The sequence below is a fragment of the Poecilia reticulata genome, linkage group LG18, assembly GCF_000633615.1.
Source record: "Poecilia reticulata strain Guanapo linkage group LG18, Guppy_female_1.0+MT, whole genome shotgun sequence".
Taxonomy (NCBI): Eukaryota; Metazoa; Chordata; class Actinopteri; order Cyprinodontiformes; family Poeciliidae; genus Poecilia; species Poecilia reticulata.
The window spans coordinates 8,450,944-8,474,178 of NC_024348.1; the positions used below are offsets into that span (position 1 = coordinate 8,450,944).

Here is a 23,235-nt window from a genome sequence, read left to right on the forward strand (position 1 = left end):
TCTCCGGATCTGTTTGTTAATAAACCTTTGGTCTCGAGCTTTCTCCTGGGTGTTTTGCTGCATGTGGGTTCAGTATACTTCTAAAACCATGACAGTTCAGGCTTATTGCTTACACTATCAGTCGCCCTTTATGTTTTTCACTGTGTGTGTGTATATGTGTCTGTGACTCTCGTCATCTAGATTTTAAATCTCAAGAGTTTGACCTGGTTGTATAAGGCTTACATTTAAAAAAATAATTAAATAGAACATTTAGTTAATATACAGCCGCCCTGTGAGTTTAGATTCAAATCAGAAATAAATTAAAATGTCACCCAGATTAATTATTTTGAGGATCAGGATGAGGCCGGTTTTTCTGCCTGCAGCCGTACGTCATCCTCTCTCCCTCCTCCTCCCAGTTTGTTCCCACGCTCACAGCCTGCTGTTGTTCATGAAGCTGAGTCCAACTGGTTGAGGTCGCTCACTGCTGGTTCCCTCAACACATTGTGTCAAATATCCGGGACGCGGCGTACGTTAGCAACCTGTTTACGTAATTATTATCACTGATTCCATGAATCCAAAAAAAAACTGACAGCGTCTAATCATGACCACATAAATACAGTGAAAATCAGATGTAATGTTGAGTGTGGAGGTCTGTATTTCTCATTTTAATTTCTCAGATGGTTTTAATCCAGATAGTTTGAGATTTATTAGGCGATTACATTTTTTTACCAAATAAAGTTGTGAGATGTGCCTGAAGCTTTTTCTGTTCAGTTTGCTTCTGATGAGCTTTCAGCTTCTGCAACCTGATCTGGTCACACAGAAACACTGAACTTCCTTTAACCCTTTCATGGATAGTGGTCACTACTGTGGCTGCTTTAGACTTTTCAGAAATATCTTCACAGATTTAAATCACCACCAAAGAAAGAAAAAAAAAAGTTAACAGATTATAACTATTATTATCCTTTTATATACATAAAATGGACTATGTGACGTAGAGTTAGCTACATAGTTTGTTTTGTGACCTGCTGCTCTCCTACTGAATCTAACTTTAACTTTATAACGTCAACAAAGAGGCCGATGGAATAATGATGCATTTTTCAGACAAGAGTACAGATAAAAATAACAGTGAACTGGCCTGACACAATAAATCTGTGACACGTACATTTGTCATATATCATTCAGTTGTTTAATTTCACTGTGTAACTACAAACATTGGTGTTTTTTAAAACATTGAAGAATTTTTAAGTAATAAATCTGATCCGTTATTTATGACTTTATGATTAAAATGGACAAAGTCACACAACGATAAAGACTGAAGAGCTGAAGGAAAGTCTTACTTTGTAAGAGTAAATCAGTCATTCAGTTCAACCAGACTTAAAATCAACTATCAAGTTTTGTCTGAAAATGTGCATTTAAAAAGGAACCTTCTATATTTTGTCTCCAGGTTCAGATGACGTCTCGGTGAGCTGCAAACACACAAACTCTCCAGCTCTATTCTTCACGTCGGCCTGGCTGGTGATGGTACCAACATCCATGGAGAACAAAGTTGGTTATCTTTGTCCACGGTAAGTTATTTCACACTTTCTCCACATCTTAATATCTAAAAAAGAAAAGTTCAAACCATCCATTTTAGCGTGTGCAAAGTCACACTTTGGCCAAACTCTTGCATAATCTGAAACCGAATGAATTTGTTTTGGTCATCGGGTCGCTTCTGCGGCTCGAGTCTGAGTCACTTGACGCGAGGCTCAAAACAAATTACTGGGTGGTTGACGCTGCTGAGCCATCAAATGTGAGTGTTTTGGTCAAAATGTGAGTAAAGCCGCAGGTGACAGCATGGCTGAGCCTCAACATTTCATCCAAAACGCAAAAAAGGGGGGAACTCAATGAGCAATAGGTGAATTAAAGTTCATATTTTCCCTTCTTGAAGTCATCCAGGCCAAATGTTTTGTTTTTACTTCTCTGGTTTGAACCAGTCGGTTCTTCACCCGCTTTTCATTCAGGCCTGAAAAGAATCGCCGTCCCCATTTTAGCCTCTTTTGTCCCTCTGTTCTTTTATTCCAGATTCTTCACACTTCCTCCTTTCTCGCTTTGTGCGCCACGTTATGTAAGAGGACTGCACAGCATTGGCTCATTAGCAAGGAAAACCAATCACACTGTTTAACTCTTACTGTGTAAAACAGGACATAACGTGATGTTTTTCCCTTTTTTTCCCCTTTAAAGTTTAACCTACTATTAGTGAGGCTGCATGAAAATACAGTATATAATTCATAATTTAGACTCTTTTTGGATAAGTTCATCCAAATACGTCCACCTGCCTCTTGTTTTTGTTTCTCCAATATTTCCCTCAATTCTGCCTTTTTAAACTTAATATTATAGGATAATCTTCTTTTCTTAACAACTGCAACACACGTGGGTCTCGTTTTGATAAAATCTGAATCTTAAAAACGTAATTCGAAAACAATTTCGATGAAACAGCTCCAGCTTCAGGGAAGCGTTCTCTTAGGCGTCTCCTTCTTTCTGAGAGCTTTGGGTTATTCGGCCTCTCGGCAGGCCCGGTCTATATTTACCTCGGCTTTATAACAGGGTTTTAACTTGAAAGTTAGGTAACAATTACCAAGAAGCGGCTCCATGGCAACAAAAGATTATGAGCTTAACCTGCACCTAAACTAACAGGAACTGCCTGTGCAGAGATGGCGTCAGCTGCAGCGTTCACCGTGGCCGCAGGAGGCGCTCCGACCTTTTGACCCCTGTCTCGATCAGTAATCCTGTTAGAGCTGGCTGCCTAACTGCAGGGGTCACAGCGATGGGGCGGGGGGGAGTAATTGACAGAGATTCCTCTGAGGGAAGGAGCAGAACGTCCCAGACGGGATAATCACAGCGAGGGGACAGGACATACGATTCATAGCTGCATCTCTGATTGTGTTTACAAACGTGTGTGTGTGTGTATGTGTGTGTGTGTGTGGGCACGTTTGTCCTGGCACAATGTCACGTGGATTAATCTGCACATGATGCACGCAACAAAGTCCAAACCCAGTTAATGGAGCTTGGAGAGAAAGAATGGGTCAAAAATAAAATAAAATAAAAACTGGGTTAAATTTGCCGTTTATTTCACAGTAAACATTTCTGCACACACAAAAAAAAACATGCAAGTGATTTTTAATATTGCTTTGTTTTACTTACACCCTTTTTCTCACAATAAAAGATCAGCAAACTAACGAGAAAATCTGAATTTGAATTTTATTTTAATTCTCTGTTTCAGTGTTTTTGATATTTAGCCAATAAAAAGCATGTTTTTGTTAGACCGGACATTTTTAATGACAATGAGAGGAAACAAACGTTTTATACGGCGTGTGCGTATAAATATCTGGTTTCTGCGGTAAACAGCCGGTAAAAATAAACTGATGCACTATGGTTAAGTACCAATGACTTAGGAGGAGGAAATTGTTGTTTATAGCTACGAAGCGACACGTGAGCGTTAAGTTATGTTATGATCTGGGCTTAGCAAGACATCAGACATGAACTTTCAGGAAAAAAAAAAGTTTTATACAGAACTCGAGAAACCCAAAGCTCATTAAATGAAGAGGAAATGTTGAGGTTGATGATGACAACAAGTCAGATTTCATGAAAGAGACTCAAATTGAACAGATTGTTCTTTAAAGTAGATGAAGAGTTTAAAACATGCTCTTAAAACTCACAAAGCTTTTTCAATTAATCAGTGGATCTTAACGCTAAAACTGAAGGCGTCCAGAACAAAAGAAACCAGAAACAAAATCTTCTCAGAAAGGCTGAAGATACATCAGCTTTGTATTTAAATACCTGCCATGTTGGGTTTTAATTTAGGATTATTTTTGTAAACATTGGACGTCTTAGTAGAGCTGGAGCTTCTATTAAAATGTGACCCAGAGTTCATTTTAAAAACTGTATTTTTATTTTAGTTTGATTTTCTTGCCTTGCTGGTTCTGACGTCTCAAACTGAAGGATGGTGAAGACCTTTGTTACTGTGTTTCAACACAACAACTGATTTTGTCTGCATCAGTACACACAGCATGACCTTCCAACACCACCATGCTTCAATCTGACTTCATTTTGGACTCTTTGACCCGTACAGCTTGGTCAGACAGCTTTGGGTTCAGGGACAGTTTAACAAACCTATTGAAGACGTGACTGAGTGTGTTTCAATTACAGCTGTAGGTTTAGAAACCAAAAAATTACTAAGTTCAGACTTAAACTTCACTGTAAAATATATTTGTTTTTATTGAATATAGTCCCAACCTTTTAGACATTTTTCATTGGATTTTGTCCTTGTGGTTTAATGTCTGTTTACTTTGTGCATTATAGATCCATCAGCAGGATGATCAAATGAAACATTAAAAAAAGTTCAGTGCTTTTCATTTGTTAAGGAACTATAACAGCATTTACACTAACTACTTTGTTCCATAAAGTCTTAGTTGGAGATAATAGGATAATCACAAACAATGAAGTTATTACATTATTATTTCTCCCCAACAATTTACAGCTCTGGGGGGGGGAAATTTAAAGACCACTGCAAAATTATCAGATTCTCAGATTTTACTCTTTATAGGTTTATGTTTGAGTAAAATGAACTTTGTTCCTTTATTCTATGAACTACTGACAACATGTCTCTGAAATTACGAGCAAAAATTTCGTATTTATTTTGCAGAAAATGAGAAATGGTCAAAATAATGAAAAGGATGCAAAGAAAACAAGTTCATGTTCATTTAGAAACAACAAAACTAATGCTTCAACTCAGGAAGAGTTCAGAAATCAATATTTGGTGGAATAACCAGGAGGTTTTCAATGAGGTTCAGTGCAGTGGGCTCTTCATTTTTTCCAGAGCTGTATGTTATATTTTTCTAAATTTGTTTATTTATTTTTTTGTTTTTTAGAAAAACCTATACAGGCGTCTAAGGAGCATCCTTTCGGTGTGGAGAGAAGCAGTGACTCTATTCTTACCTCCCACCTGATGAAGGAGCTCCTCACTCAGTTTTAAGGTAAAACAGAGCAACTTGAAGAGAAAGCTAATTCTTATTGGCTAAATGTCTTAAAATATAGCTTATCTTTAAAAAAAAAATTCTGAAATTCTGAATTATGATCTAAATGAGTCTTGTAAGGTTTCAAGCCTGTGAATCCTTACCCAGTCATTTTCCGCAGATAAACACTGAGGTATGAAGCCAAACACAACAGTGTGCGGACACGGTTTCATGCTAACGTATGGAGTTTTTATTGGGCTCAGTAATTATCTGCCACCAAAACACATGAGCAAAATAAAACGTACAAAATGGAGTAAAAGGGCGGACATTTATACAGAGTGAAACAAATTAAAAGACAATAAAAATATTCTAGGTTATTCAGCAAAAAATTTGAACCGAGAGTCACATTCCCAGAGGTGATGGACGGTCTCTGCAGGATTCTCTTCTTCTTCACCTTTATAGTCCACTTTCACTCTGCAATGGCACAAACGTCACATGTTTCTATATTTTTCTTTCCATTGACAGGCAGTTCGGGTCGTGAGCTGTTAATAAGTGTGAGCTCGGTGTTAATGTGTGCCATTTCGGCGGCACAGTTCACTCATGAATGTTTTGACAGCTCACGAACATGCAGCCGCCGCTGGACGTCTCTGCGTGACGTTTCAGACACTAATGTCGGATCTGAAGGGTAACTGTTAATCTCGAAGCAGCGCAGACAGGTTTCTCTCAATATTTGACTCGTACGGAAAGAAATCCTTCTCAGTATGTTTGTTTTTGTCAGTATTTAAAGTACCATAAATTGAAATAGGACAATTTCATTCATATTTCTGAATTTGAAATTTGCGTTTCAAAAATGTTACTATCGTTATTAATGACTGACACGTCTGGAAGATACGTCTTTTCACAATATTTTGCATTTTCAGACATATTTTTTCCTGTGTTAATGCACACAGGAACAAGTCCTACAGCAAAAACACATACATTTTAAATATTGATATCTCTGTAAAGCTTTATTTCTTACACAAAAGTCTAACCTCTTCCTTCCTGTGTACTTATTAATTAATTTATGTTTGTAATGATGTCATTTTGATGAATACACGGATAAGCAATCATAATAAATATCATTGATATTGATTACATACAATTTTTTAATCACTCGCTATTTTGAATTTTGTTGGTTCTGATCCTTTATGGACCGGTTGATTGTAGTAGTTGTGGTGGTTTGCACAATTGCTTTTTGCAACAATGTAAACACATCGTGCGCATGCATGATTACAGATAAAGACACATTAAATCAATCATGTTTCATTCGTGTTGTCATCAAACAATCGCATGCATTTAAATTTCAGTTCAGAAGTGATTTAGAATCATGCTGACATGCTTGATTGCGATACAGAAAATGAAACTGGACGAAAATACGAGACATTTCTCGCCTGCTTAATGTTTAATTTTGTTTTCTTTTATTGACATTTGCAACTAGTTGATTTGTTGACATGGATTATTATTCGTGAGACTTACCTGACAGGATGAAGCATGCTTTCAAAGCTTCATAAAGTTTGTTTATTTTTTTCCCTGTGTAAAATATGGCAATAAATGAGAGCAGGTCAGGTAACTGTTTCCTGTTTAGTGGAACAATTGCTGCCAATTTACATGCAAAATTAAGACTCAATCAAAACTCATACATCTATGTTTTCCCTCTGTCTTGTTTCCCCTGATAAGAAATGAAAACTGCAACAACAAAAGTAAGAAATACACACAAAGACTTTCCTGGCCGGTGAGCCTTTTTTTAAGCTTTCACCACCTCAGAAATGTTCTAAGAACTCATTCCCATTCTTTCAGTTTTGTTTCGTTTGAGTGCAGATTTATTCGACTCACATCGCTGTCGTCCTGGCAGTCGCCACAGATGCATCCTAAGCAGCCGTTGATCACCTGGACGCCACAGAGTATGAGCTGCAGCAAACCCATCCCCAGCAGGATGGAGAACAGCACAATGTGCCACAGAACTATGTTTTCAGGCTTCTTGCAATCTGACCACAAGTTCTGGTCCCAAAGATAGCTGCTGTTACCCCTGAGGAAGAGAAGAGCGGAGGATTGTTCAGGATGCACAACACTGATGCAAATATGTGCTAAACAGGTAAAAGGGGGGGATCTTTTGGTCTTTTTTCTCCTTTTGGCAGAGGAAAAGGAGGGAAATCATTGAGTTTTACTTTAATGAAACAAAAAGAAATGTGTGTAGAGGAGAAGTAAGAAATTAGCATAGCATAAGTTGCTCCAATCTAAGTTAAACCATCGTTTTCGTTGGCACTTAGAAAGACTTTAAAATGACAACTCATTACTGTGTTTTCCATCTTAACCACATTATTGGAAAATAACTTATGTTAAAGAATATTTTGAAAGAGAAGTATCCAAATGTTCCTTATTTAGAGTGAAATCCTAAAGAAGTTCTTGTCAGATCACAACATTCTTACTGAAGTTCAGTCAGGATTTATATCATCCAAGCATTTCTATTGCATCAGAAATGCCAGTAATGAATTACTTTATGAACCCATAAACAGAAAACAGCACGGTGACGTGTTATTATTCAGCCAAATTATCTGACTCGATGTTGAAACGTCTTGATTCTGTAATAAGTATTGAAATTCTTGTAAAAAGTATAATTATTTGACCGACAGCACCGAGTTGCTGTAGAAAACAATATATTACCTCCACTTACAGCATTTAAGCGGAGGCTCATTGCTCAGTTTAGATGTATCCTGTGCATCTTTAACAGGATTCTTAGATAGTAAAGGATCTTATCTTTATGTAAAGATAAGGTCAATACAAATGTTATCAGTTTAAGATACAATCATGTGTAATCTAGCACGGAGCGCAGGGCTGAGTTTTCTCAGTCATCCTTATCCACGACCCACCTGGAGTGTTTGCTGCTAAGAGGCTCAGTGGTATCGGACCAAAGCACATTCAGTGTTCACTGGTTTTTCTGTTGGAAGTAAATTTGACAAAAAATCTGGCCATTTGTGGATCTTTTTGTACAACGTATCCAAATATTCTAAAGAAAAACCTACTTGAGAAGCTGAGACACTGAGGTACAATGCTGTTTGCAAAGAAGTCAATCCAGTAATGCCATTTATTTTTCTAGTCCCCGATTGGCTGTAGTCCCCAAGAACTGAAGTGAGGAAGTAGGGCTGAAACGATTCCTCGAATGATTCGAGTACCTCAATTATTAAAATTCCTCGAGGAAAATTTGTCTGCCTGGAAGCTTCGTTAATTTATGTTTTATTATTTAGCGCACCATGTTCTGGCCGTAGCGCTCTCATCGATCAATGGATAGATTACTCGATTACTAAAATATTCGTTTACAACAGTCTTATAAGGAAGATTGTAGCTTATGTAGCATCTACAGTTAGCTAACATCTATAGCCTGTAAAATAACTACAGCTATTACTACAGGTAACTGTAAATGTTAACTACAGGTAACTACAGCTACAGGTAACTGTAAATGTTAGCTACAGTTATCTGTAGCTAACATTTACAGTTAGCTAACTGTAAATAAATGTTAGCTACAGTTACCTGTAGCTAACATTTACAGTTACCTGTAGCTAACATCTACCTGTAAATGTTAGCTCACATCCACAGTTACGTGTATTTGTTAGCTAACCATAGCTAACATCTATAGTTAGCTAACATCTAACTGTAGTAGCTGTTAACCAGCAAGATGGTTTACATGGTGTTTATTAATGCATATAAAAGTAAATGTATTGCTTGAACTATAAAGACAGGCAATTATAAGCATTTTTATAAGGGCTTTAAGTATTAGCTGGTATAGCCCATGTGAACACTGGGGTTCCACTAAGTTAAAGGCCTAGTAAAGTTTGTGATAGTAGGACTTAAAAGACTTTTTCCTTATACTCCTAAGCAACCAGTTTGCATTCAGATGACTTCTGATGGTTGTTTTGGAGACTCTTTTGTAAATGTTGAACTTCGGCCATTTTTCTCCCTCTCCTGGCGCTGTGCGAGGCATCAAGATAAACATGTTCCTTTTTGCCCAGCTTTCTCACAGTTCCAACTCCTTAATTATTGCTCTGGTTGTACATGTGTTCAGCGATTTCTGTTTAGTCATTTTCCCACTCATGAAGATCAACACAAAGTTGATTTACTTGAATGGCATGTTTTCTTCGTCGTGAGATATTGAAAAGTTGTCTGAGTAACAACTAATGACACTAATGATCATTAGTTGTTACTAATGATAACAACTAATCTTTAGAAGTATGCGTAATAAAAAGTTAGGCATACTTCAATAGATACTTTGGTTGCATCTGTTTTGTATCAGTGGTTAGATTTGGTATCAGCGATTTTGGTCAAATTTGTCATTTATGTTTAATTTTATATTCCTCATTGAATAAATGTACTGAAAATACAGGTTATATTTTTCTAAGAATTTCACTGTCAGATTATGCTGCTGAATTAAAACATAAATTCATTTTAACACACACAATGTTGCCAAGAAACATGGAGCGTGTCTAAAGCCAAACTACACCAGTTATCTGTGCAAACAAATGATTATATCTTGTGATAAAAAGGACTCAGTTCTTGTTTTTCCATGTTATCCTTTTTGGTTTGAGGGAAGCGCAGGGTCACTGCTGTGAGCGCTGCCGAGGACCATGTGCTGGCTAAACCAAAAACAAAGGAAGAGGAAACTGGGGTTTTCTGAAGGAAGCACAAGTGGAGGCTAAATTATAACACCCTTCCATAAATTGCGTAATAAAAAGTTAGTTTCCTCCCTGTAAACATCGATGGCTTTTAAACAGATGGCAGCCTCCGTTTATATTTATTGCACTGTCATTTTTGCTGGACAGCTTTATTCTCCCAATCAGGTGTGTTAAGTCATATCTGCTCGTGAAATTAACCACTGACGCCAATCACGTTATTACTGGGTGGATCTTATATTAGCTCATTCTTTATTGGCCTTCAGAGAAGCAAAGATAAACAGTATTAAGATTATGCTTTTTCATCTCATATTTGTGGATGTAATGAGCACAACGCGTGCATTTAAATACTGTTTGGCATTTTGAGCACGTTTTAAATAGAAGCTGTCCACTTAGAAAATAAATCATTGGCTTGGTGCGCCTCCTGCTGGATGCAAACAATATTGCATTTATAAACTGTTTCCAAGAAGAACTCAAACTGTTCTTTGTCTGATATAAGAGTAATATAACTGATCAGACCACTGATATAGCAGAACAATCAATAACCGCACATGGAAATATGCAGCTATCTCTTCTCAAGGTCCCAAAGTTGCAGCCGTTATCGTCGTTAGTGGAAATAATACGTCGGGATGGGAGGAACACTCACGCGCTCAAGTCCTCAAAGGGGTATTTCCATTGGCCATCTTCAACCTGACACTTAGGTCCCACCGCCAACGCAGCCATGGCCACACATGAGCAGTAAATCGCCCCAAGCAGGCCGAAGGCAGAAGAAAAGACTGAGCTCAGCATCTGAAAGAGACATGAGATATCCATAGAAACTATATTTATGATTTGAAAGATGTTTTTGTTGTTGGTAAATTAAGATAGCAAGTGGAATCTGGGAAGGAAATGTTAGATTTAACAGAGGGTATACTTTCTTTTTTTTCTTATGAATTTTGTTTCATGTGATTTCATTTTCACAGCGAAGGTTAACTGGAATTGGAAAGGTTTTTTTTTTTCTTCATTTTTGATTTGAACGCAGTATTTCATATGGGCAACATTTCAGTCTGCAGAACAAGAAAGAAACAAAAGTACTTATAGTAAAAAATTATCAGGATGTTACAAACCAAGACGTCCTGTTTTAGACTGCTGCTAACTTTTCAGACTGATGGGCTTCAGAGCTTTATTTAAGAGAGTAATTCTTGATAAATAAGAAGAAGTGCTGTAAAAATTAATGAAGCAGCATTGGTTCTTGAATAATGTATTAAGTAAAAGATAATACCTGAAGAAAATGATGTGAAAAGTGAAGTATTCCTCTAAGGATGCAGCTGAATGTTTCTTGGTGGTAAATATGTTGCATAATTTTGCCGTTATCAGACCAATCCCCACCACAACACCCACTGCGTTTCTTTTTCAAACGGCTCCACTCACCCTGCAGCGATTGCCACAGCAGCCCTGTCCACAGCAGCCCTTGCCCCCGGCCCTGATAGCTGAGGAGCTCGGGCACAGCATCTATAAAGGCACAAAAACAAAAAGATCATCAGTTTTATTGAATTGAAGATGAGATCCATGGCAAAAATAAAAACTGTTCAGTGTGTCTTGCAATACTTATGTTGCCTCCTAAATGCTAGACTCTACACCTTCAAGGTTCTGTTTTTTGATTAAAACTCATCTTTAGGTTTAGGTTTACATCACAAACAGGGCTTGACGTTCGCTTGTGATGATAAAAGCTTAAACTACGAGATTAAAATGTATGACAACATCAAACAGGCCCGAGTAAATCCATAAGACTGTGTTCTTATCTCCTTTGGCAAATATTTGTGAATCTGAAGCCAGTTGTGTCTAACTGGGCCCGACGTCCACACAGCTAGAGGTAGGAACGGAAAAGGGATTGAACTTCCTGGTCTTTGTTTCACGTGTTTTCATCATGTGGGAAAAACAGCATCTAGAGGCGGAACTCGTCGCTTTACTAGATTAGATATTTATGAATGATCTAGATAACCTCTGAATGTTGAGATAATGTCCATAAATATTCACAGACTGACGAAAAGTTCACATTTGTGAAAAATCTAATAAATTACTAACAGTTTATCTTAGTTTTTCTCTTACATTCAAACTTAAAACCTGTAACCTCTTTGCTTCAACAGTAATTTAGATTTACTGTTCCTAATTTATGTAATGTCAATATATTTGTAACACTCCATTGAAAAAAAACACTTCAAAAATGCAGGACTTTTTATTGATTTTTTACAAAAAAATTTAGAAAGACTTGTAATGTTTTCTGAATCTTTTCTGTCATAAATCTCAGAGATTTGGCATTTTCATTTCACATGAAAAGTAACTTTTGTTAACAGATAAATGTGGCCAAATAAATATAAGCATGTTGATATTCAAACATTGTTAAACTACAATAAATCCCACTTTCATATTTTCAAGTTAAGGTATTTGACAGAACAAGTACGTATAGGATTACGATTTTCCTAAAACAAAACCTAAATGTAGCAACGATCAGAAAGGTTTTAAAAGAAAACATTGCCACAAATTACAAAAAACCTGAAAACAGGATTAAGGGACTAAAATGATCACTAGGAATAAAGCCTTATTATTCTATCATTTTCCTCAGTAAAACTCCATAAAAGCAGGACATTTGAATTTACAAGTTTACACAAGAATAAGTTAAAGACCCAATAAAAAGAACATTAACAACTGTATATAAAAAAGAAAACACACTGATACTCACAAAGAGGCCTCCGCCGATGATCCCCCCCATGAGCCAGACCTGCAGGGTGATCTGGTTGGTTTGCAGCTTCTCCCCATTGGGGAAGAAAAGCAGCAAGTTGGAGATCATGCAGATGAAGGCCGACGGCAGCAGGATCAGGCCCACCACGCGGGCGCACTGTCCAGTACAACACATCCTGTCAGGGTTATCCTCCTCAGCCTAGCGAAATGTCCGCTCTCTCTTCTCTGACCGCCTCTTCAAGCCGAATGCGAGCGAAGGAAAAGCGACTTGGACCATAAAAGGCTGTGAACGAGACAGGAGGATCGCCGCCGACTCTGACGAGGCGAAAGTCAAACACAGCGAGTGACGGTTACAGCAGGGAGGGAACAAAGGCCAAGAGTCAGTGCAGCTACCACCAATCTAATCAGATATGTTCACCTGCCTGACCGTTGATAACGCAAAAATAAACATGAAAATACTCAGAGGAGGTTTGGATGAACATGAAGAACAACTCGTTATGTTGTTACTGCTGAACTCCCTTTGATACACACTGAGCTTGTTATCGCTCAGGTGTTCGATCTGTGTGTCGATACACACCCAGATGTGGGTTTGGTGCCTTAATAAGTGATTGTTTTCTAAAGACGGTACCCAGCAAAACCCAAAAACTGAGCTTTTCAATAAAGAAATTTAAAATATTTCATTAATGAAGAGTTTGGACAGATGCAATCATTGAGTTAGGAATGCAACAAGGTGATTATAACTGATTTAATGCTAATATGTGACTTTTAAGGGAGTTGTTGATTGTTCATATGTTTATATGGTTTGCAGCCACTTATATAATCTTGTGGTATTTTTGCCCTTTAACCCATCAAATGTTCAGCTCTGTTGGGATATGTCACATATTTATGGCTTTTATACCTTTTATAGGATATTAAACTCTTTCTAAATTATAAATCTTCCAACAAACACAAATGGAGAATTCAATAACCTGATGCTCTTCAAAAGCAACAATCTTCCCTTGTTTTCAATTGGCGACAAACACCAAATGGATAATGATTTACCCGATGTAAGCGAGTCCAGATGTTTTGACGTTACACCCTCTGCTGGTTAAAGCCTGGTGTTGTGGTCAGCTCTGCTGTGTGTCATAAACGCTCCAAACGTCCCACTGGGTCTCCTCCCAGTGGGACGGTGTCCAGGTGAGGGTCCAGGTCTCACCCAGGTGAGACCTGGGTGAGGTCTCACCCGGGTGAGACCTCAGGTGAGACCTAGGTCCAGACCTGGACCCAGGTGATCAGCTGCCAGAATCACCTCAACTTACTCGTTTCTAGAGATATAGCCAAAAATAGAACTGAAGAAAGAACTTCTACATATTTTTACTCAAGTAAAAATAAAACTGCCATCCAAGAAATTATTATGGTTATTATTCACATCAATCATTTAATGTTTAAAATTGACATTGTCAGACAGACCAAAATATAAAGTTTTGTGAAAATGTTGGGTATTTTAGAGCCCAAAATGAAAATAACTCGTATAAATAACACAATTTGAAAATAAAAAAATCAGGCAAAAGACAAAAAAAAAAATCCAAATAAATTTATTTCAATATAAAACTTATGAAGTATCTACAGAACAGTTTGGACACCATCCAATAATTATAGAAGCTAAGCTGGTCTCTCAATAAATCTCTATTTGCTAATCAGGATGTGTCTGATCCACTTGAGGCATTTATTTATTCCCCATCCAAATATGGCACCTTCCTCTCATTGAGGACCATTGCTTTAGACTTGGTGCCAGTATCTACCAGAGATCCTTAATGTAACTAGTTATTCTGTCTACAGAGCTCATGAACAGAATTGGCAGCAAAGAGCCAATCCTGTAAGAGTTCAAAAGTCACTACGAATTAATCTCTTATTACTGTAACAGCATGATGCCAGCGGTTGTTCGCTGACCAAACAGCTTTTTATTGAGGCCTCAAAGTGGCGAGGAACAACAATTCAATCTATTTGTTCACTCCTTAATGGATGACGTCCGTTCAAATGTTGGACGTCTGGAAATTCTCAGTAAATTTTTTTACTTTTACTTTCCCTTTTTTTCCACTCTCATTGTTTGCCAGCCTATCGAAAGAGAAATAAAACCAAGCAGAAAAAAAACAGCTGATGGAGGAAATCCCCATTTGTTCTTGGCAGCTTTTATGTGTATAACGTAAATCATTGAACAGTCTGACTCAAAGGAAAGACGTGTTGTCGGAACAAATGGCAGGTAAGTGAAATATTCAGACATATCGAACAGATACAGAGGAATCATTCCTTCAGGACTGAACATGGCCATCGCAGGGTGTTTGGTGTGTGAAGGTTTTTCAGATAAACTAGAACTGAGATCTGTAGAGTATTAGTTTCTGCATTGTTGTATTGTTTAGCATATTTCACTTTATTGTGAGTAAGAATGTTACTTTATATTCAAGTACACATAAAAAAAAAGAAAGCCAAGTCATGCTATTTAATGAAATCACGACCCCATTCCAACAATAACTATGTCCGTCCTTAGCGCCATCTATAGGCCATCCGGTGACAGTCACTGTTGGAACCGCTTGGAGGCTTCAGCTGGTCCGTCCACCACCAACACCTCCAAGACTGTCAGGTGAGCAGAGCGTCACAGTTTATGAGCCGAGGCTTCAACAAAAATATCCCTTAGACCTTGGATGTGTAACGCATGTTTTTGTTTTGCTGTGAATCTGCTTGCACAAAGGGATTTTTTTTTGGAAACATTTTTGTCCTCAAGCGCCCCGTACATTTCTGGTTAGTCTGCTTCGTAACCTCTGGATGCTTGAAACAATCTGGCTAGGAACAGAAATAAAACTGCTTTCACTTCACAGAAGGGAGTTTAGCTGAAAAAGATTGAAAATGAGTTTTATTCAACCAAGAAGCTTGTTTAAATGTCAATTTAATTCAGTTGGATTTTGAAAAACAAGAATGATGTGCTTTTATTTGCATGTTATTAAAAAATGACATGTTAAAAATAATTTCTGCCTTCCTCAATCATTATTTGCATTACTCTTTTATTTATTTATTTATTTATTTATTTATTTATTTATTTCGAACAGACATTAAAAACAGTCAAAAAAGAACAAGAAAACAAAATAGAATGAGACAAACTTAAGAAATAAAATGTAAAACAAATTATTTTGCCCATGTGGCATGCAATTTTATATTTTCTGTTCGAAAAGGAGCAGGTAGATGATACATCTTATAATATCCTGCCCCTTTCATACTTGTCGATGTATTATCAATTGACTTTCAGAACATCAACAAGAGACAACTTGTTTCCATTTTTCATTATGTTTAACTATATACAATTATTTTAAGTACTATTTATATAATCATTTACATTATAAACTATTAAACATGTTATATAGCATATTTTGAAATGAGTTCTGCTTTAATCAATTTTTTAAACTGGTTTACATTTGTAATTTTTTTAATCTCATCATTCAATCCATTCCAAACATTTACTCCACACACAGATAAACAAAAACTCTTCCTGGTTGTTCTAATATGTTGTTTTTTAATCTAATCCGAATTTTTAGATTACTTGTACTCTTACTTATTTTTTCATCATTTCTGTTATAGAGGTTTCTCCCACTAAGTGAAAAATAATGTTCTGACTCTCACAGTTACAGCTGCAGTGATATGGACCGTCCTCACCGTGGCTCGAGTGATCTTCGGTTGGTAAACTCCTTCTTCTTCTGCAGCATTCAGTCTTGATCGTCACTTTCTGAACTCACCATCTGCCCACAGGTCTTGTGTATTTCCAGGACTGTCCTCAGCAGCCGAACATCCCTAAATATCTTTTAGGGATGGCTCTGTTCCCCCTGCTGGCTGCGCTTGTGACGAAAGATGCTGCCCGACCACAAGAGCATCCCACTTGCCTCAAAGCCTGTTTGCAGTTCTTTCTGTGCCTGTTCATGTTTGCTTGGCTCCTATTAGGTACTGAGAAAAAAAACATAAAAATGTTTCTTTAACACTTTACAGTTTATTTCAAAATGTTCCGTTTTGTTCTGGGCTGTCATGAAACTTTGAGGTCTGGTTAAATATGGAGTTCCTCAGGGATCCATATCACCGCCGTCCTGTTCTTCTTTTACATGTTGCCACTTGGAGTCTTTCCATAATGAACACAGGATTTCATTTTATGTCTGTGGAAATGGCATGAAAATATATGTGGGATTAAAATTGAGTTCTGAAATAAACAAATCAAATTTGTAGTACCTGCTCCTGAAAGCCAGCTTACTCTACAAACCATCTAATACTATTTTTTTGCTACTTCTTTTTATTTGTTTTATACTATTTTGGTCCAACTTGTCTGATTTTAAAAGGTGCTGTATGGATACGATGAGCCTGACATGTTAGTGGATCTAACTTTATGATTTTGTCTCATGTACCTGCCTTTAGGTGCTGTGTGGGTTTTCGCCGTCTACCAGCCAAACTATGACCCCTCCGCCGCTGATGGCCTTTACTGTAATAAAACGCTGTACACCTTTGCTTTCTGGAACGCCATACTGGAGACTTTTGGGTTTGTCGTCATCCTGGCTAAACTCTGCAAAGGACTGGTGTGTTACGTGAACTTAAGTCCTGTGGACGCAGAATTTTACAGGAATGTCTGAGGTTCTGTGTGACCGCTTGCAAAGAAACTGTCAAATGTTATTGATATTTTTAAAAAGTCTAAAATATGCTGAAGTAAAAATGGTTGTATAACTTTGACTGACAAAGAAAACAAATATTCATGCTTTTAGTCTTTTGTGATTATTTTATTTATCTATTGAGTAAAGAACAGAAAACATGACAAAAATACTTTTTTATTTTTTTAAGAAAACTGTATTGCTGTCACATGTTGTTCTCACATACTACATCCTGACATGGGATGTTTGTTAAAATCAGTATCTGCAGCCAGATGATAAATACAGAATTGATAGTTTTTTCTTGTTATAAAGATCCTCCCTGTATTTTTTGTTCCGTAATTTTATAATATTTGTAACTGTCTGTTACATCCCTACTCTACATATGCAGGTCAGTAGAACGATATCACCTTTTTTATATCATAAATAATCAATGCCACCTTTATTGAGCACTTTAAATATTAAGGGAGTTTGATAAATCCTTCTTAATGAAGGTTTTGACTTTCAATGCCATCCATCCATCCATCCATCAGGTCATTTTCTCTGTACCTGTTGATTCCTAATAATTCAAAACTCGAGCGTTTTTGGAACTGTGTGGGATTTAGCTGGACATTTTCCTATTTTAAATAAAAACAAACAGTGGATTAAAACTAAAGTGTGTGAAATGCTTTTTGAATGTTAGCAAGAACACTAGCATCTTAGTTTCTGTTGGGTCCCATAAATTGCGTGAATGGCGACACTTCTGATCAGCCATTAATGTGGAGGCTAAATTGTGCCACTGCCACCATGTAAACCAACTCGGCTGCCACATGGCCGTCAGCTCTCTGCATATCGTTTACTCTGCTTGAGTAAATAAGATTGACAACATTAACAGGTTTGCAGTTAAATTTCTATTACAACATTTAAGTACATCCATGGTACCGACTTAAGAACTCCTTCAATGTTCTTACTACAGATGTGGCTAAATAAAAATATAATCTTTTGTTTCAGTAAAGATTAATGCTGTACGCTTTGCTCAAATAAACTACCGCTAGCAACCAATTTAAACATTTTGGAGTGTGTCTAGTTTATAGTATACAGACGCACCATAAAATATCAAGTAAAACTAAATATTTGTCTACATTCATTTCATGTGGACTATAAAGTTTTATAGTCCACATATATGTTGTGGAGGATTCATTGTTATACTAAAAGTAAATGAGTTTCTCTACAGTAGTTATTGGCTTTTTAAGAAATACGTCTGAGTAAATATTCAACCTCTCAATAAAACTGGCAGCTCAGACTGCATTGTTTTGGTTTTACTTTCTCTTTCTACTTTTAATGCCATCTCAACTTGTTGAAGATTCCTTTGTTTTTTCCCAAACTGGCTCGTCAAGTTACGGTAAACCAACACGAGCAGCTCATCGAAGAATTCCCCTTTTGTTTTTGACAGGAATCGAGCACAACTTAAACTACCTGAGCGGCCAGATTTGGAGAAATTAAGTCCTCTCAATGCAAATGGCAGGTAAGTGGATCATGTTACAGTTTCATAAAAATATGTTGAAATGTGAGGTCAGGCAGAAGAGAAGCATCTGTAGTGGGAGTGATATGTGGGACAAGCATATTTTAATGTTGCAGTTGTTAGCTTGTACTGTTAAAAATGACACAAGGTATTTTCTTTAAAGCCAAGGCTCTCTATGGATAGAAATCCAACAATGGACATGTTTGCATAGCTGACCTGTGCTTAAATGTCAATTATTTCTACACTAGATTCCCACCTACAGCTACTAGAATTGAAAACTTAGCTTCATGCGTTATTTATTTGGGTAGAGACAGTGTTCTCTACACTTTTTGATGATTTTTAATTCAACCAAACATTAATACGGAAAAAACCGTGTTGTTTAGCTCCATCTGCAGGCCGTCCAGTGACAGTAACTGTTGGAACCGTTTGGAAGCTTCAGTTGGACCCGTCACCGCCAACGCCCATCAAACTGTCAGGTGATCGATCGATTATCAGTTATCAATCCGACTTCCCCAGGATAGTTCAATACTGCATGTCAGCAGCTGTGCATTTGCACATATTTTTTTAAAGCAGTAACGATGGGACATTGTGTAGTTACTATATCCATCAGTCAGTGTTCAGAGGCTACTTATCGATGCAGAGTCCCGGTGGGTGGAGTGCTCCAGTGAACCCCACCCACCGGTTCTCCAGTGGGTGTTAGATGGTTTCCCTTCAGACAGGTGGCCAATCTGCCATTTGTTACAATCCCAACTGATCCCCACAAAAATCCTTAAATCCTAAAAATCTAAAAAACCTTAAAACTATCATTAACAGAGAAAATCCATCTGCTGACTGAAGTGAAACTACTGTCAATATGAACACACCGAACTCATAAACTCTTTTAGTCACATCAACGTCTTAAGTAGAGCTTATTCAGATAAGTCCTTTCTACTAACTGTGATGCATTCCTGTTTGATGATTGCAGTTGGAGCTGTAATCAGCTGGACTTGCCTCACTGTGGCTCGAGTGATCTTCGGTTGGTAAACTCCTCTTTTCTCCCCAGTAACATTTTGTCTTGCTGTCTTTGAACTACACGTCCTGACCTCGCCGTCTGTCGACAGGCGTTGTGTATTTCAGGGACTGCCCTCAGCAGCCGAACATTCCCAACTATCTGCTGGGGTTGGCTTTGGTTCCCCTGCTCATGATTCCCTTTATGACTCTGCCCTGCGAGAGCTATGCCGCTCAGTCCAGAGAACGTCCCAAAGGGTTCAAAGCATGCTTGGAGGGTTTTATTGGCCTGTTTATCTTCATATGGTTTCTGTTAGGTAAGGATGGAAGAATTGGTACCAAATATTGGATCCGAGCAGATTCAAGTTTATTTGTGAATGAACAAAAACTGACAGCTTTTGTCTCCCGTGTCCTCTCTAGGTGCCGTGTGGGTTTTCTCGGTCTATCAACCAAACTACGACCCCTCTGCTGCTGACGGCCTTTACTGTAATAAAACTCTGTATACGTTTGCCTTCTGGAACGCCGTACTGGAGACGTTTGGGTTTGGAATCCTCCTGGCCAAGTTCTGCAAAGGAATGCTGTGCTATGTGAACATGAGTCCGGTAGACAGAGGTTTTTACGGGAATGTGTGAGATATTGTAAGGATAATGTACGCTTTAATTTATGTAAAAAAAAAAAAAAAATTGTTTTTTATCTGAGAAACTAATATATTGATCTTGATTATCGTTGTGTCTATTCAGTAAACTCTATGTAATATAAATATGAATAAAACAAGTTTTTAATGAACTAAGAGGCTGACAAGTACTTGGTGAAAACAAAGGTAGATTAAATTAATTCAAAATAAGTTTGTCAACATGGATAAATGTCAAAATTATACAGACTGAAAATACATTAAACTGCAAATGCGAGGCTCCCAAACTGGGTCTCACAAAGGAGGATTCGATTGTTGCAATGCCAAATAAATTTGTTTCTACTTAACAACGTTTCCCGAGGGCAGAACCACAACTGCTTTGGACAATTTATTTACTGTTTGAACGGGAGTCCCCCATCTGGTCCTATCAGAAACACGCGGACATCGCTGTCATCGCTGATCAGCCAATCAGGTGTAAGGTAGTGCAGCCGTGCACATGCAAACCAGCTCAGGTCAGCCAGCCAGAAAAAACAAAATCTCTAAAACATTAACAGTTCATTTGTCCATCACGTGGTGGTTCAGCTTTAGACGGAGAAACCGTCCAGAACAGTCCATCTAACAAAGTGGGAAGCCAATCTGCTACTATGACAGGTACGTCCATCGAGTTTCACCTCCTTAAAAACTCTCTTATTAGCCACGTGGCTCTCTTTAAATGCAGTAATTTGTTTCGTTAAAGGCTAATCCTGTATTTTCTGCTCAGATAAAGTGACAGAGTTGGTCTCAAAGTGCCTACAGGCCCGGGACTTGGCTTATTGTCCCTACAGCCGCTTCCCTGTCGGTGCCGCCCTTTTAACAGCAGATGGCGCCATTGTCACAGGTAAGAAACAAACAGGTGGCTCCAACAGAAAATACAGTGTTCAACCTGCTGTTATGTGACTATAATAAATTAAATAAATCACTTGGGGAATGGCAACGAGAAAGTGGTAGAGTTTGACTGGTGGTAAAAAAAAAAATGGCAGCTTGCATTTATACACTAAATAAAACTGTTAATTTGTATACATTTCAGCTTACTTATAAAAATGTATTCATATCAATTGTAATCTCTACAAGACAAACAGATTTAATTTAACTCCAACTACAATTTCATTTAGGTGGGTATAAAAATTATGCAGCACTTTTAAAAAACAGCTCTACATGTTTTATAATTTCCAGGTTGCAATGTGGAGAATGCCTCCTATGGCCTGACCGTGTGTGCCGAGAGGACGGCCGTCCAGAGAGCCGTAGCTGAGGGACATAGACAGTTCACCGCCATCGCTGTGACATGGTGAGACACTTCATGCCGGTCAAAATTCAAACGATATCACAGTCATTTATTCATCTTCCTCTCCACTCAGTGATATCAAAGACCGTTTTGTTGGGCCGTGTGGAGCGTGCAGACAGGTTCTCATGGAGGTGAGATTATCCACAGAACTGTTCTGTGTTTTCATAAGTTCTGCATAGAGTCTAAACATCTGCATGTCAGTAGAAAGTGCTTAGAAAAGTTGACTCATTCAAAGGGTTGTGTAGATATTATATAAGACAGAATTTACTGGGAATGAGAAAAAAATGTCTCTGTATAGTAAAAGATGCTTATGTTTTTTCTTGTTTTACTGTTTCTGATCTTCTTCCACTGAAATAAAAGATTAGTTTTTATTTTTATGCTTTCTACACATCTTTGCAAGGATGAAATAATTTTAGGATGACTTGAACTTAATCAGTGACCCAAAACTTACACGTTTTTCATATTCTGTGTCTCATAAGTTACGTTGATAGTACAGTTACTTAAAATGTTTAGGGTTAGTTTAGGAAGTTTCGATGCTTGAGATCAAATAGTGAAACTTCAGGAGGAGTTGGGTGTCTCAGAGCACACCTAACCCTTAACTGTTCTGATAAGATTTGGGAAATGGTTCCTGAGTCAATTTGAAATTAAATTGCCCTGTGAGTAACGGTGATGACAGTTCTTCTTACGTCACTGTTTCTCTCATGTTTTTCCTCCCCACAGTTTGGATCAAACTGGACCGTGTATTTGACTAAGCCGGATGGAACGTACATAGAAACTACGCTTCACGAACTGCTGCCTTTGCCATTTTCCCCTGAGCACCTCGCAAAGAACTGAACACGCTTCCACTGCATCTCTGGACGGCCTAAAACCTGCTGACTTTATCACAGCTAGCCTAGAAAAAACACAAAATATGAAAACCCGCTGTACACCCACTACAAACATGTAACCATGCAGTTGATGTAAGTCCTTTGTAGAAAATAACCCCATTTCTGTCAAGTTTGTAATAAGCCAGATATTGATAATTCTTTTGTTTTCAACTTCTATCTACCACAACTGACTGTAAAATGTATTTGTGTCCAATTTTATTGGACACATTCACTCTGTAGAAATATTCAATTTTAGAATGGCTGGTTAAATAAACTAAAGAAATAAAAATCTAGTTGGAACTTCATGTTGTGAAATCCAAAAGTAGTACACAGCCAACGTCTTTTGATTTATCTGTTAATGTAGTTTTTAATTAATTTTTCACATCTATATCAAATCAGAAGGAATAAATTATTAATATTATATAATAATATAATATTGACATAAAATATTAACATTATATAATAATATTTGTCAGAGGTATAATAACGAGCAAGAAAGAAATGGTCCTGATCGAATAACAGATTTCAAAGATAAATTCACATTAAGCGTCTCTAGAACTGAAATGGTTTTTATTGCCATTTTTGTCAAGTCCTTTCATCGTGGTGTTAAATGTTGTATTCCTTGCTGAAGTAGATAATGTTGGGCTTGGAGTTTGACCATTTCTAGGAAGCCCCACATATTGTTGGTGTTTTCAGCCTTGTCAGTGCTCTTCTCTTCTGCTGCCTCTTCTTATCCACTTTTTCCTCTGGAAGCACAGAACAAGAAACATAACAAAAATCTCTGGGTCAATTTTTTAAATCCAGTAGCTTTGAAGCTCTGCTCTGAATAGCCTCAATTTTCTAATTATTAAAAGAACATTTTGTACATTGACATAACCGCAGAGTATCCGTG

General features: G+C 37.6%; 2 protein-coding genes and 1 long non-coding RNA gene across 5 annotated transcripts in view; 2 read left to right on the top strand and 1 right to left on the bottom strand.

Moving 5' to 3' along the window:
* The window catches only part of LOC103480534 (uncharacterized), a 21,947-nt gene extending 15,063 nt beyond the window's left edge, over positions 1-6,884 (top strand). The window contains exons 2-5 of the long non-coding RNA XR_536111.1: positions 1,424-1,544; positions 4,887-4,991; positions 6,687-6,709; positions 6,807-6,884. This is a non-coding gene — a long non-coding RNA (uncharacterized LOC103480534). The remainder of the gene's footprint in view (positions 1-1,423; positions 1,545-4,886; positions 4,992-6,686; positions 6,710-6,806) is intronic.
* tm4sf5 (transmembrane 4 L six family member 5) lies at positions 5,198-13,743 on the bottom strand. Of its 2 annotated transcripts, XM_008435515.2 has the most exons (6): positions 12,390-13,741; positions 11,081-11,161; positions 10,317-10,459; positions 6,843-7,035; positions 6,486-6,539; positions 5,198-5,444 (listed from the first exon to the last, which is right to left on the bottom strand). In XM_008435515.2, exons 1-5 carry the CDS (start codon positions 12,561-12,563, stop codon positions 6,528-6,530), a joined length of 603 nt encoding a protein of 200 aa, XP_008433737.1. In that variant the 5' UTR covers positions 12,564-13,741; the 3' UTR covers positions 5,198-5,444; positions 6,486-6,527. The 2 variants fall into 2 exon arrangements, with proteins under 2 accessions (XP_008433737.1, XP_008433736.1); XM_008435514.2 differs by lacking the exon at positions 6,486-6,539 and having other exon boundaries at positions 12,390-13,743.
* A 4,704-nt stretch (positions 13,744-18,447) lies between these two features.
* On the top strand, positions 18,448-22,668 carry LOC103480533 (cytidine deaminase). Of its 2 annotated transcripts, XM_008435512.2 has the most exons (6): positions 19,656-19,842; positions 19,946-20,807; positions 20,917-21,033; positions 21,369-21,480; positions 21,551-21,608; positions 22,198-22,668. In XM_008435512.2, exons 2-6 carry the CDS (start codon positions 20,801-20,803, stop codon positions 22,309-22,311), a joined length of 408 nt encoding a protein of 135 aa, XP_008433734.1. In that variant the 5' UTR covers positions 19,656-19,842; positions 19,946-20,800; the 3' UTR covers positions 22,312-22,668. The 2 variants fall into 2 exon arrangements, with proteins under 2 accessions (XP_017165754.1, XP_008433734.1); XM_017310265.1 differs by lacking the exons at positions 20,917-21,033; positions 21,369-21,480; positions 21,551-21,608; positions 22,198-22,668 and adding exons at positions 18,448-18,541; positions 18,922-19,014; positions 19,503-19,553 and having other exon boundaries at positions 19,639-19,842; positions 19,946-20,680.
* Positions 22,669-23,235: the final 567 nt, after the last annotated feature.